Below are 16,058 nucleotides of genomic sequence, written 5' to 3' on the forward strand. Positions count from 1 at the left end.
CGATATAGTCGTATACAGAAAATGTCTATATTCTACCTATATCGAAGTAGGTATAGGTATTATAACACTACACTTTGGTAGAAAAGTCACGCCTAGTATCTGATTAACCAATGTGGACCCTCGAATCGCATAACTCCCACTTTTTTTGTCAGTCACTTTATTGACCCCCAAGGTTGTATTACCTAAGGACACTGTTGAGTTTGGAACTTTCTCGAACAACATTCCTCTTTAAGGTCAGCAAATTCTAGGTACTGGTGAACGTCAGGATCACATCTCGCCTATAAGATGTCCAATCTCATCACACCTATAAGATGTTCAATCACATCTCACCTATAAAACGTCTAATCACATCTCACCTATAAGATGTCCAATCACATCACACCTATAAGATGTCCAATCACATCACACGATTTCTACAAAGTAGATCTGTCTTTATTCTATTTAATACAAATACCACTTAAAACTTGAGAGAAGTTCATATCCGAGTCTGGAATACTTTATATAGAAACGGGTCAAGTATGAAACTATGAGTGTTATAGTAGAGAGAGTAGGTATTGTTTGTTTTAGAATAAAGCCATATTATGCTATCTGCTGTTTTAAACACAAGGAATCGAACCTCTAATAGTCAAACAAGATGTAGGTAATCTAAGAAACAGCAATCTAAATAATGTTCAAATGTCACCGGACAACAAAATCTAAATAATGTTCAAATGTTACCGAACAACAAAACTATCAACAAGTTCTTGTTGACGTCACAAAAAAAAACTTCTATATCTTGTGTAGCGTTTGGTAAACATATTAACATCACTTAATACGTCATCGGTGCCCACTCCCGCTATGGAGCCCACGGACTCGGTGTCCACTGACTCCATGCTAACTCCGCAGACAGAAAGCTAAACGCCTACTGCGCCCGCGGCTGGATCCTACAGAGACATTTGTGATTGTGATTACGCCCGTAACAAGGGAGCTGGATTCACCAGAACATAGGCCCACGACAAGCAGACCAGTTACCACAACCGTGGTGTTGCTTGTGATGTTCGGAAGCTCGTTACGGTCTCCAGAAAAATAACGGACATGCCAGCCTTGGTGCCTACGAACGCCACGGACACAGTGCCTATGGTGCTCGTGACCTGTCTGCTGCCTATGGTTACAGTTCGTACGATAGTCTGGGAGCCGGATATGGCATTCACGGATATGGCTATGGAACCCATGGTTACGGATATGCTCTCCCATATCATAGCTATGGTTATCATTAAATTGTTATTACGTATTATATAGGCTATTAGATCTGGTTTTGTAGTTATATTGTTGGTTGGTATGTTATTGTAGGTGTATAGACTGTGATATGCCTTAACGTGGTCCAGTGTTTCCAATGTTTTCCATAACTAGTTGGAGTGAAACATGGGTTTCAAAGTCTTATGTTTTAAATCATGTTTTAGGTGACATGAAATTTATAAAGTTGTTCTGGAAATGTTTCATGTAAATTACTGTCAATACTAGATCAACATACAGAATACACTGTAGAGATCGTAACGTTTATCTAGGTTTTCTACCTGTAGTGATGACTGAAAGTTTATCTAGGTTTCCTACCTGTGGTGATAACTGAAAGTTTATCTAGGCTTCCTACCTGTAGTGATAACTGAAAGTTTATCTAGGTTTTCTACCTGTAGTGATAACTGAAAGTTTATCTAGGTTTCCTACCTGTGGTGATAACTGAAAGTTTATCTAGGTTTTCTACCTGTAGTGATAACTGAAAGTTTATCTAGGTTTCCTACCTGTGGTGATAACTTAAAGTTTATCTAGGTTTCCTACCTGTAGTGATAACTGAAAGTTTATCTAGGTTTCCTACCTGTGGTGATAACTGAAAGTTTATCTAGGTTTCCTACCTGTAGTGATAACTGAAAGTTTATCTAGGTTTCCTACCTGTGGTGATAACTGAAAGTTTATCTAGGTTTCCTACCTGTAGTGATAACTGAAAGTTCATCTAGGCTTCCTACCTGTAGTGATAACTGAAAGTTCATCTAGGCTTCCTACCTGTAGTGATAACTGAAAGTTTATCTAGGTTTCCTACTGGTCAGGGTAAATTGAAATATTAAATCCTAAAATTTATTTAAAGTAATTTAGAAAATATCAGTATTCTAAAATCTTCGAGGACTTTTTATGTATTCATTATAATCCAGGTTTTTTATTTCTTCTTTAGCCAATCAATAAGACGACATTGACTCTCCTATGAGAGTAGAAAACAAGAGGAACGTGGGCAGAGCACAGATAGCCCATTGTGTATCTTACTGCTTAATTGCAAACAAACATAAATATGAAGTCTAGCCTGCTTTTAGCCTGATACATTATTTACCTAAACTTGCGAAAAAATATAATAGCTCGCTCGTTGTTTCATAAACTTTCTGCTTGTAGTGCCCCATAGTAGCGTTTCAGCAAATCAAGGAATATTCCACTTCTGAATTTTAACTCCTTAATAGAAATATCAAGTATTTATATAGCATTATTTTGACAAATACCACTGCACAACAATTTTTTGAAACGTTTTGCTTCCTGAAAAGTTTTTGCTGATTGTGACAGGTACTTGGTTGGTATGCACAAATATAGTTTTGGTTTTGCTTCATCATGTAGGAACTCTGAAAAATAGACAATTAACTGTTTACCGGCAATAACGTAATTAATTGCGTTTATGTTTCTAATACGCTATTAAGTTCAACATAATTAAAAGTGTTTTGCTCCTGATTTTCGTTTCTATTCAATGTCCGGTGCATCATGTTGCAGTATCCAACAGTAGTCTGCAACCATTGATGGATTCCAGTTACCCTGATATCATTTTTCCATTGTAGCAATGTCCTGGTGAAACTGAAGATTTCGATGAAACGGTACGTGATGGGTAAATCTGGATGCGAGTTTCATGATCAGCAGCCAAACATCTATAAGGAATACCCAACAGAAGGAAGACATAACAGTGTTCAAGAAGCAAAAACTTTGTTATGTAGTGTAATAGAATGTATTTAAATGTTCTTTTCACTCCAGTTGCTGAGACTCGGAATATAATATTCTTCAATATATACGGCTATTATTTCTAGAAAGTATCAAGTTTAATGTTATTTAATTTTAATCATTTATGAAATATGCCTATTAGGAATATGTGTCTTCTTCTATCATCGAATTATTTCATTTCAGTAGTCTATTACCAATTTAGCTAGTCATGATTGGCGAAAAATATTTTCAACCTTATTTAGCAGCGACATCTTTTAACGATATTATCGAAATTGTTTTATTTTGATCATTTTGAAAGTTAAAATGATATAAGTCTCTCTCAGAAGAAAAATGACTCACGTTCGGAAACAACAACAACAAAAAGATAAAAACAGAGAGAGAGAGAAACAAAGCTTATATATCTCTTATATATCTTATAGATCTCTCTGTAAATAAATATCTTATATCATTAAAAGTCTCATAGTTTGACAAAAAGTCTAAAAAGTAATACAATGAACAAACATCACCTGTATATTTCACAGCTATTATGTTTGTTAAAAATAAAAGATTCATACGTGTTACTGTAGGACTATCATCTGTTGGGTTATTTACAGCAAAAGTAATTGCTGAGTTTAAATGTATATAACTATATACATTTTCACACTTCGTCACTCATTTTATTTTATATTAAGTCTACACAAACTGTATTTATATATCATTTTTATAGTTGTTTTTAATTAAAGACATAAAAATGTCATTAACGATATTTAAAAATTTTTATCAACAACAAAATCCATATATGAGAGGTGCTGTCATCTACTAGAGAAAAATAACATTACTTATTCTATATTACGTGTATTGCTAATAGCAAAAAACAACTAATTTTTTAATATTATTGTCATATCTAAGCTACATAAATAAAAGACAATTTATACTTATTCAAAGACACATTATTTTCATGTGGGTTAAAACTTTGTAACGTTTCAATTTTATATGTTTCGTGTTTAGACCACACAAGATTTGGTAAATTTTCACGTTCTGCAGGTATAGAATAAGATTTTGATTTATCGTCTCAAAAGTTGACATTAAATGATACTATTAAAATACGTAGCACAGGAAGAGGCGAAAGATAGCCCCTGCTTTCACATTGCCCTAGTAAAAATGCATCAGAATAAGGGAAAATTATTCTCAGGAAAAACAGGAGAACCTATAAGATTTAATCAAGAGCCCAAGATATTCCAGAATTTTAAGACGAAACCAGGACCACGGCAGTGATGGGTATACCTGTCGAACAAATTCGCACTTCCTCCCACACTTCTAATTTACACCCTACACTTTTGATTGATGACAATAAGGTACAGGCCGCAACTTGGAGAAGGACGCAGACGACGTAAAACACCATATTGTGGCATTTCGCACGTGTTGAATAATTTCGTCATTTTGCAGAGGCCGATTAGACGAATTAGACAAAAATAAATAAAACATGTTTGTGATAACGAGCATGGTGAAAACATTTACAAATAAACCTGGTTTTTACTTTTAAAATATACAGAATTATTTGAATAAAAATGAACATTTTATACAATGAGAAATAATCGGGCTATTGGAGACCCCTTTATGAAAGTAAATGGTTTTAATGTATGGAATTAGGAAAATAAACTGATCTGATCAGTGTTATATTAATAACTAACTCCAGTCGTCAAAATAACATTTTTATTTATAAAAGTCAGAATTTTGGCAGTGTAAATAATTATGTGAAACGAATTAACTCATAGATTCTCATATTTTATTTAAATAAATGAGGAATGTTTTTCAGTCAATTCCATATTTAAAAGATATTTTATATTAGACATATATTATAGGCTAAAATATTGATCTTGCTTTAACACTGGAGCACTGTAAAATGTAAGTTTATAATTCACAAGTTAACCGTTTAAGAACGGAAAATAGAATACATGTATATAAAGGAGGCAAATTTGTGCTTCTGGTGGTTTACTGATTAGCTTGAAGTTTTATAACGTTCAAATTCATTGTTCATTTCATGCGGTTGGCACAGCTCAAAGAGCTTTTTATGAAGCTTTGCGTTTAAAAATAAGTTTTACTTGTATTATTAGGAGGTTGATATTTATACTGAATGTATGTGTGTTTTCCTTATAGTAAATCCACAGCGGGCTATACGGTAAGACCACCGATTGAAATCGAACCGCCTGATTTTAACATTGTAAATCCGTAGACTTGCCGCTGTACCAGCGAGGTACATTGAAAATATGACCCTTATATATCAAATATCAAAATGACCGCAAGGTGATACTGCAAAAATTTATCAAAATTAAAATAATTATCAAATTGTTTCTACTTTATAATGGTCATACAAATAGTAAAAGGCGCAGATAGCCTTGTTGCTTTGCGCCATAAAATGTCAAACCCACCCACCCAGATAGTAAAATTAACGAAATGATATTTAAAACAACAACCGTAAGAAATACTAGAGATTAAACATTCCGTTGTTAAGTTGCAGAGTATTCGTATCGAGTTTAAAAGTTTGTACTGTTGCTCTGAATAAATTAAACTTATAAAAAAATATATTGTTGCAATTTTAAAAAATCTAAATTCTACAAGTTTAAAATGTCTGAAAAGATAACCCAGACACACTAATTTTTTTTAAATAACAGGACTATGGAGAAATACGTCACTCTGACGAGCAAGCGTTCATGAAAACAAAAGGAGTCATTTTCCTGGTTAGTATTCATAGGCATATCTATCAACAACTGTTTCTTGTTTTTTTATCGTATGATTGTTTTCAGCATGTTGCACCATATTGATTGCAACAAGTTAAATTATTATTATGCATGCATTACCTGTGAAAAATCGTAACTTCAGACATATCATACAAAATAATAAATCTTAATTAAGGATTCAGTTGAGACAGTGATGTAAGTGTTTACTCAAACATCGAATACTTAATGAAAAAACGAGGTTTACTACCAAAAATTAAGCCTAATTAGTACTGTTTAGGTTCAGGTATAACTAGTATTTTTAGGCTTAGATCTAACTAGTACTATTTAGGTTTAGGTCTACTCGTACTATTTATTGTCTTTTGTGAGTTTTTCATTATTTTAAGCAATAGATCAATTGAACACAATTTTTATTTATGTTCACAGTCAAATATACATATAGCTTTAATAACTTGAACACATTCTCAATGGAAAGTACAGTTTTATCACTCATCCAGTAATAATATTTTTCTGTGGTTTATACTATTTTAAAATTATTTTCTTATTACAAGTCAGGAAAAAATAAGATGAGAGAACTCACTGATTTTGAGTATAGGTTTTTACTTATTTGTAAAAACAATATGGGTAAAACATTTATATTTTTATCATTTACAATATGGTTTCGAAGTTCGAGCAAACAATGTTTGTACTTGAGCATTTATACAAAGTAGCTGTTCAGTTATTTTCACTCTGACTCCATCTACGTCATCGTTTCCAAGGGAACACACGTTGTGTGCCAGTTCCTTCATCCACTATGAGGCTTTCAACAATTTCCAATACCCTCAAAGCCTGAATCACAAATTACACTCTTATGATTATTATTTACCAATCCGAGTTCACAGCTCTTCTTTAAATAAAAAAAATATTTATGGTTGACCAAATTTCTGTTTTAAACGAAGTGTCAAAGATTTGTCGACTTCAGATATTTTAAATAAAGATACAAATTTCAAGCCTTGGAGCCCGTATAAATTGAGAAAAGAATGCTGATGCCAGATGAAATCATAGTTTGCTTTTAAGTTACAGCATAGTTTCATGCGTTTACGGTTCTTTTTTTTTCTTTTGCAGCTGCTAGTACAACAAGCATTCGAGTTTCAAATGCTATTTTCCGTACACACCAGCTACTCCTATAGGCAGATTGGCTGCACCTCTATTTTTCACGCCATTTTCAGGCCCTTGGGCTCTAAAATAGTCTGATGGAGGTCCAACTACTGGTGGAAATCCTCTTGGAGGTGGTCCATAACCTCTTTGTTGTCCGTTACCACCTTCACCTGCTGAACTGATTTTGCCTTCAAAGTCCTCGGCGCTACCTTTCAAAGCTGCCAGCGATATGCCTGCTGGCGAAAACTGTGCTCCTGGACCACGACCTTGTGGTCCACTTTCACGGGGAATGGCACCCAGTGATACACCACGTAACCCTTGAATAGCGGCTGAGTATGGTGAAGCCTGCTTTGGAAACGAGGCTGGAGGCCTTTGAAGTGGGCCATCTTGCTGTCCTCCACCATACAAAGATGCCACATCTGGCCTGCCGCCACCAGGCGGACCTCTTGGAAGTTGATCACTGCTAACACTTGCACCTGGTCCTAAGTAAGGGGCATTCCTTTGTAACTGCTTTTGTATATCTTGTGGAAGTCCCCCTTCTGCATCACCATATGGAGGTTGACCATCGGGTTTCTGGCCTCCTTGAAATGGTTGCCCAAAGTTTAAATTTTTTGGTCTGCCGTCAGATCCTAGGTTCAACCGACTTTGGAATCCTTCCGGTTGTTTTCCGTATCCATATCCGTGTTTAAACTTTGGTTGGGCAAAATAGAACCTTAAAAACCCAGGTGATGGTGGTTTAGGAGCTGAAGCTACGGGTTCTTCCACGTCCCCTCCCCTGATGAGACCAGCCAGCAGAACTGTGAGAACCTGTCAGTAAAAACAGTCGATAAAATACACTCAGATTGAAACATATTGGTTTCATACGACTATTTTACAAATGTATATGTAACAACGGCTGGTATGGGTAGAGAAAGCACTATGAAGAAGAGCGAACAACGTTTCGACCTTCTTCGGTCATCGTCAGGTTCACGAAGAAAGGTTCTCGTCATCACGGATTTATTTTACAAATGATTGGGTATATAAATAACTTAATGAAGAAGAAGCGACAACTAATAATACTGATTATAGAAACGTTAAAGAAGAAGGGATAGCTAATACTGATTATAGAAACGTTAAAGAAGAAGGGATAGCTAATACTGATTATAGAAACGTTAAAGAAGAAGGGATAGCTAATACTGATTATAGAAACGTTAAAGAAGAAGGGATAGCTAATACTGATTATAGAAACGTTAAAGAAGAATGAACAGCTAATACTGATTATAGAAACGTTAAAGAAGAAGGGATAGCTAATACTGATTATAGAAACGTTAAAGAAGAAGGGATAGCTAATACTGATTATAGAAACGTTAAAGAAGAAGGGATAGCTAATACTGATTATAGAAACGTTAAAGAAGAAGGATAGCTAATACTGATTATAGAAACGTTAAAGAAGAAGGGATAGCTAATACTGATTATAGAAACGTTAAAGAAGAAGGGATAGCTAATACTGATTATAGAAACGTTAAAGAAGAAGGATAGCTAATACTGATTGTAGAAACGTTAAAGAAGAAGGAACAGCTAATACTGATTATAGAAATGTTAAAGAAGAAGGAACAGCTAATACTGATTATAGAAACGTTAAAGAAGAATGAACAGCTAATACTGATTGTAGAAACGTTAAAGAAGAAGGGATAGCTAATACTGATTATAGAAACGTTAAAGAAGAATGAACAGCTAATACTGATTGTAGAAACGTTAAAGAAGAAGGGATAGCTAATACTGATTATAGAAACGTTAAAGAAGAATGAACAGCTAATACTGATTATAGAAACGTTAAAGAAGAAGGGATAGCTAATACTGATTATAGAAACGTTAAAGAAGAAGGGATAGCTAATACTGATTATAGAAACGTTAAAGAAGAAGGGATAGCTAATACTGATTATAGAAACGTTAAAGAAGAAGGGATAGCTAATACTGATTATAGAAACGTTAAAGAAGAAGGGATAGCTAATACTGATTATAGAAACGTTAAAGAAGAAGGGATAGCTAATACTGATTATAGAAACGTTAAAGAAGAAGGGATAGCTAATACTGATTATAGAAACGTTAAAGAAGAAGGGATAGCTAATACTGATTATAGAAACGTTAAAGAAGAAGGGATAGCTAATACTGATTGTAGAAACGTTAAAGAAGAAGGAACAGCTAATACTGATTATAGAAACGTTAAAGAAGAATGAACAGCTAATACTGATTGTAGAAACGTTAAAGAAGAAGGGATAGCTAATACTGATTATAGAAACGTTAAAGAAGAAGGAACAGCTAATACTGATTATAGAAACGTTAAAGAAGAATGAACAGCTAATACTGATTGTAGAAACGTTAAAGAAGAAGGGATAGCTAATACTGATTATAGAAACGTTAAAGAAGAATGAACAGCTAATACTGATTGTAGAAACGTTAAAGAAGAAGGGATAGCTAATACTGATTATAGAAACGTTAAAGAAGAATGAACAGCTAATACTGATTATAGAAACGTTAAAGAAGAAGGGATAGCTAATACTGATTATAGAAACGTTAAAAGAAGAAGGATAGCTAATACTGATTATAGAAACGTTAAAGAAGAAGGGATAGCTAATACTGATTATAGAAACGTTAAAGAAGAAGGGATAGCTAATACTGATTATAGAAACGTTAAAGAAGAAGGATAGCTAATACTGATTATAGAAACGTTAAAGAAGAAGGGATAGCTAATACTGATTATAGAAACGTTAAAGAAGAAGGGATAGCTAATACTGATTATAGAAACGTTAAAGAAGAATGAACAGCTAATACTGATTATAGAAACGTTAAAGAAGAAGGGATAGCTAATACTGATTATAGAAACGTTAAAGAAGAAGGGATAGCTAATACTGATTATAGAAACGTTAAAGAAGAATGAACAGCTAATACTGATTATAGAAACGTTAAAGAAGAAGGGATAGCTAATACTGATTATAGAAACGTTAAAGAAGAATGAACAGCTAATACTGATTATAGAAACGTTAAAGAAGAAGGGATAGCTAATACTGATTATAGAAACGTTAAAGAAGAATGAACAGCTAATACTGATTATAGAAACGTTAAAGAAGAATGAACAGCTAATACTGATTGTAGAAACGTTAAAGAAGAAGGGATAGCTAATACTGATTATAGAAACGTTAAAGAAGAATGAACAGCTAATGCTGATTGTAGAAACGTTAAAGAAGAAGGGATAGCTAATACTGATTGTAGAAACGTTAAAGAAGAAGGGATAGCTAATACTGATTATAGAAACGTTAAAGAAGAATGAACAGCTAATGCTGATTGTAGAAACGTTAAAGAAGAAGGGATAGCTAATACTGATTATAGAAACGTTAAAGAAGAAGGGATAGCTAATACTGATTATAGAAGCGTTAAAGATGGAGAGACAGCTAATAGCAGACGGAAGTGACTGTTTAATCAATAAAAGAAAACTGATTGGTTCATAGCAAAAATCGAATCATTTTCCAATTATCCACTAATTGTATAAACACCAACCCCACCAAATAAAAAACAAAGTTTTTGATAACGTCCACTAACTGTCTTCTACCAAGTTTAAATACTCACAATTGATTTCAGATACAGCATAGTTGTTGGCTTCATATTTAATTCGCTTTGTTCTCAAACCACCGCACTACACTTATATTTATAGTGGCCACTCTGGTTTCTCTCTCGGTGTGTACAGATAGCCACGGGCTACAATATACAAAGGCTATGTATTCTCTGGCGGTGTGAGAGACTTGTATTTTTTTAGATACAGAATGATAAGGCACACGAAAGGACTTTTTTATTTTTGTTAAACTTTCCTGGTTAGCCTCTCATGAGCCGAATTTAGGATTTACGTTTCGATACCCCTACCAGTGCCTGTCACTTGCCAAACAAGCTTTGTGTAAAACAAGTTTCCAATCCGGCTGATAATCCGGGTCAGCGAGTACAAGACACCAACCTAATCACGAGCCAGAGATACCAAGCTGGAGAACCTAGTTTCTCAACTCTTATATTTATAACGCATTAGAACTTGTTCGACTCTTTAACAAGATATGTATTTGATTCTAAGTTGATATTTAACCATAAATACAAAAAACAAGGGAAGAGAGGTTGTCGTGTCAGGTTAGGATCTGAAACCTAAACAACATTTGTTGTTGAGTTACGTAAGATTGAGTGATGAATGAAAAGTTTATGTTATAACGTGAAACCTAAGAACAAAGACAGAATAGCAAAGCTCGAAAATAAATTGTGAATATCGAACAACAATGTTAGTATTATCATTTATGTTCTTATTTATATCTCTGATAAAGAAGGGACAACAGTGAATATAAAATATCTAACAAATAAGATTCAAACAACTGTGGACATTTAATAATTGATAAAAACAATATACAACCAATTACAACCGTAGAACCCGTGACGAAAAATGTACAACTAATTATGATGACCGTAGAATCTGATATAATAGTGATTGTGGGACACACAAACATCTTATTTACAAAGACTTACAAACGTATATCTTCTTTAGCCTTTAACGTCAGGTTGAATAAAATTGTGTCGATTTCGGTGACTTGAAAGTTGCGCGAATCATTACGAACTGAAACCACAACATCACTAACGTGGAGTTTACCGTGGCTGAACGATGTTTTATAATAAAGAGATAAAATAACCAATTCTATAGGAAATATAATATCTAAGTGTATATAAAACGTCCGCAAGTTAATATTTGTAATAGCTTTTCGTGGTTTCAAGATAGTTATGTTAACCAAAAGCAGCCGTGAAAGACCGTCTTTCAGGCCAGCAGGGGCGCTAGACATCACGTTTTTAGACTTTTGTTTTTTATTCTGCGGTTGTGTGAATGTGTCATCTACATGACAAAGGTGATCGATCTGGGGACACTGGGTTGACCAATCCAATAGCCCATGTGAAGTCTGATATACTGGCTAATACGTGAAAAAAAATGGAATATCAACTCGATATCGTGATGGTCACTAAAACAAAACACGTTGTAAATGTACTTATGGTAAACAGTGTAGGGTAGAAACTGACATATAATATGTGCCCTTCACCTCTCAATAACTGTTACTGTCTTTTACAGACGCGATACATGTGGAACTCTATGCAGAAAGTGGTTTACTAAATAAACAAATGGCCTTTTGAAATATACTTAATAAACATTTGTTTCATATTTCCAAAAACATGTCTTTTACTCGCGTCCATAGAAAACTAGTGTTGGTCTGTTATGATACAGAGACGTGACTCCCATAATAAATAGTGTACCGTACTCAGTGTTAAGTTAAATACACGGAGCAAATTCCAAAGTACAAGATTTCGGCCAGTTAAGGGTGTAACCCAACGGCTAGCGTGACCGGATTGTGGCTCATTCCAAGAGTATATGATCCACGTCCCATTGTCTCAGACACACACACACACACACAAACATGTTTCACACTTTGGAACCGCGGGTGTGTTATAAACCAAATGTTCAAGCTATAACTGTTGTTGTCTACCTATCTTCTTTCTTGTCGAAAATTGTGAACAGAAAACAAACAGTTTACCCTCCTGAAATGACTTAATGATATAGTAAGTTTGGTGTATACAGCAAGAATTTTCCGTTAGGTCCACACCAAGTATAAACTTGTTTATTTGTTTTTGAATTTCCCTCAAAGCTATTCAAGGGCTATCTGCGCTAGCCGTCCCTAATTTAGCAGTGTAAGGCTAGAGGGAAGACAGCTAGTCGTCATCACCCACCGCCAACTCTTGGACTACTCTTTTACCAACGAATAATGGGATTGACCGTCACATTATGACGCCCCCCACGGCTGAAAGGGCGAGCATGTTTGGTGCAACGGGAATTCGAACCCGCGACCCTCGGATTACGAGTGGAACGCCTTAACCCACCTGGCCATGTCGGGCCTCAAGCGTAAACTGTCGTAATTTTTATTCTTGTCGCATCTTATTAGTTATATAATCATTGAAGAATACTCGTTTTTATGTTTTTAATTTTTATTCGAGAACCATGAGTTAAAAAAAAAAGTTTACAGAATTTTCCTACAACGAATCCACATCTCCAGACGGTTTCATTAATTGCGTAGGATACAAATATTGTTGTAAATCTAAATATTTCTGTAAAGTAGAAAGTAGGAAATCGAATATCTACAATCAAAATGATAAAAAGTATTTTTTATTATTTACATATGGCCTTCAAATATAATACAGGACAGGATGTACTGAATCGAACCCTTCCGTCATTGCAACAAAATACAAGCATGCAGTGAGATAACTTCAGAAATGTATATATATATTAAATATGATTCACAGTTGAAACCAAAATACTTTTCACCATCTGGAAATCATTGAAATTATTATTCACGCCCTAAGTTACGAGCTGTTGATTACTATAAAAAAACTAAATTATTCCTTAGCCTGTTTATAAATACATTTGATTTGTTCCATGACAGGATAACAACAAACAAAACACCTTTCAGAACAAATCAAGCTATCCTCTGGCTATTTTATGTTTTGATGTTTCAAAAGTAAGGTGATCTCTGTGAATAACTTTGGTTACCATCTTCATCATCATACTGAATGCCGGGAAACCTCTGGGCTCCTCTATATCTTACTGAGGAGAAAGGACTGTTGGTTGGGCTACTTTGAAAAAACTGTGGTCTTCTTGGAAAGAAGGGACCATTTCCTCGTCCGTATTGATTATTATTTTGGGTAAAAAGGGTGTAATCTGATTTGGTGGAAGGAGCTTTTGTTTCTTTAGACGAGGTTGAAAGGTTAGGAGATGTTCTTATAGGGAATTGTGACTTTCCACCTTGAATCGGCTCAGGAGGTCCACCATATAAGTTATCATTTGCCTCATTTGAACCACTAATTCCAGAATATGAAAGTAATGGCTGGGAGATGGTCCGTGGAGGTTTATACCCTGACTTAGACAAAGATTGAGGTTCTGGTGCCCCGTATCCTGGAAACTGTACCGTAGGGCGGGGAAGTTGGGAAAGATAAGAGGGTCCGAAATCTTGTTGACCTCTGTAAGGTCTAGGTGATTGCACTGGCACCAACACTACAGTGCGATACCCCTGACCACGAGGAAGGTAGCCAGCTGGAACTGTGGATGTTGGGTAGTTTGGCGGAGATGGTGGATTGAATGAAGCAGATGATGCTGGAGCAGAAGAGTAACCAGGCTTAGCTGGAGCAGGTAAGTAACCAGGTTGAGCAGGGACAGGTGAATAGCCAGGTGAAGTTGGTGCATAAGAGTAACCAGCTGGAAGTGGAGCAGAGGGGTAGCTGGGTGGTGGAGGTGGAGCAGAGGGGTAGCTGGGTGGTGGAGGTGGAGCAGGTAAGTAGCTAGTTGCAGATAATGGACGTCTTGGAGTCTGAGCTGCAGCTGAGGTCTTACCTGGAGTTAGGGGTTTGGACTTCAATCCTTCACCATATCCATTTGATTGTTGTCCTAAAACAAAGTAGGACCGAACTTGTCCAACCCCTCCGTAATTTGGTGATATCTGAGATCCGCCATACCCTCGTTTTTCAGAGGTTGTTTTGACATTCTCAGAAGATTCAGGTTTGATTCCAGAAACTTTGTCTTCTACTCTTACCGTTCTGACTGTTTGTGAAAGGAACAGTGTCGAAACGATTACCACCTGTGGACCGAATTAAATATTTATTAATAGCAGGCGAAAGAGATTTCTTGTACTACAAATTTAAACACAGCTAGAATTCATGAAAGTTTCATTATTATATCTTACAGTAAACTAACTTTGTAAATCTCATAGTTTTGTGATAATTCTGGAAGGAAACAAAGAAAGCCAAAGATATCATGCAATTAGTTGTTATGATATTTTTCTCTATTTCGTATAAGTGTTTAATTTAAAACAAAAATTCATCTATGTAAACTAAGGCTAACAAACTTATATGCTTTCTATGGCTTGTAATCAAAGTAGAACAATTTAGGCCTGAATACATAGGAAAGCTCACTATGATCTTTCTTCGCGAAATGAAACGCAATAAGCCCTGTGAATAGTTCATACTGCTAATATAACGATCTTTATATTCGAATCTACAAAGGAATATAGTTTCTTTCCAAAGCAGGACTTACTTTCCAAGATATCATTCTGTCTTCTTTTGTCCACGTTCAACTGACAGAAATTTGGAAGACCCTGTTCTTCCTGTACTTATATAGTGTAGGCTTACCCTTCGTCTTTAGGATATTGCACTTTGTTACGTCTGATTGTACAAAGAATCAGGTCAGTAGGCCCTTAGAGGTCTAGGACACATTTGTCGTTAAATTAGGAACATATTAAGTACTAACGTTATTTTTTTTATAAAGGCCTGATTAGAAGCTACAGTCGACGTTCGCTTTAATTCGGGTAAGAGTCAAAAATCGGTTGTTGAATATCTAGCAGGAAACTGTAACACTCGAGTTATGGCGTGAATGCTTGATAGAAACACTGGTTTTGTTTCGAACTCACACGAGGAACTTCTCGGGAAAATTAGGTCGTTTACAATAGAAAATAGATTACCTCTAGCGTCCTTCCGATATCCCGTGCCAAATACACCTTCAAGTTTCATTCTTGTTCGAAAAACGCATTGGCCTAGAGCCGCAAAACTCTGTGTTCAATAATTGCAAGCGATCACTGCCCTCTGGAAGTGACAATCAGAAAATGAATTTAATAAGAAGATTTGGATATTTGTTCGTTTTTTCCATCATATTTCTGACTAATGGCTTCAGTTTACTATGTGTTCCAGAGTGTTGAACACCATGATCTAATTACAAATAGCTATTTGACGTAACCCAAGACGAAAATAAAGTTATCCAATTGTTGAGGTCTACACTATAAAACTATTTATAACAACACAAAAAGTAATAAAACCGTCACCAGGTTTCTTTAATAACAAAATATACGTTTTTTGCTCAAAACAAATTGAAACAAAAATTTGTAAAGAAATGCAAGTGCTATGCTTATCAACGTGAAATAGTGTTAGAGACATGTGTAAAAGTAAGAAAATCATAATTCATAACAAGGAAAAACAATAAATACATATAAAATACACAGATAACATAAAATGGAAGCCAGATGTCAAGCCTACTTATCGTTCAGTTCCGAATGAAACATCTAATGGCAACATTTTTTAAAGGTCTCTCAAGCTGACGTGAACAAGTGAAGGTATTTTATT

General features: G+C 35.1%; 2 protein-coding genes across 2 annotated transcripts; both read right to left on the reverse strand.

The window, feature by feature from the left end:
- Nucleotides 1-6,185: 6,185 nt before the first annotated feature.
- Nucleotides 6,186-10,628, reverse strand: LOC143228198 (uncharacterized). The gene is made up of 2 exons (XM_076459506.1): nt 10,455-10,628; nt 6,186-7,658 (listed from the first exon to the last, which is right to left on the reverse strand). The coding sequence occupies exons 1-2, from the start codon at nt 10,488-10,490 to the stop codon at nt 6,852-6,854; spliced, it is 843 nt and encodes a 280-aa protein (XP_076315621.1). The 5' UTR covers nt 10,491-10,628; the 3' UTR covers nt 6,186-6,851.
- Nucleotides 10,629-12,960: 2,332 nt separating this feature from the next.
- On the reverse strand, nt 12,961-15,325 carry LOC143228199 (uncharacterized). The gene is made up of 2 exons (XM_076459507.1): nt 14,980-15,325; nt 12,961-14,524 (listed from the first exon to the last, which is right to left on the reverse strand). The coding sequence occupies exons 1-2, from the start codon at nt 14,992-14,994 to the stop codon at nt 13,406-13,408; spliced, it is 1,134 nt and encodes a 377-aa protein (XP_076315622.1). The 5' UTR covers nt 14,995-15,325; the 3' UTR covers nt 12,961-13,405.
- Nucleotides 15,326-16,058: the final 733 nt, after the last annotated feature.

This window comes from Tachypleus tridentatus, chromosome 10 (genome assembly GCF_004210375.1).
Source record: "Tachypleus tridentatus isolate NWPU-2018 chromosome 10, ASM421037v1, whole genome shotgun sequence".
NCBI classification, from domain to species: Eukaryota; Metazoa; Arthropoda; class Merostomata; order Xiphosura; family Limulidae; genus Tachypleus; species Tachypleus tridentatus.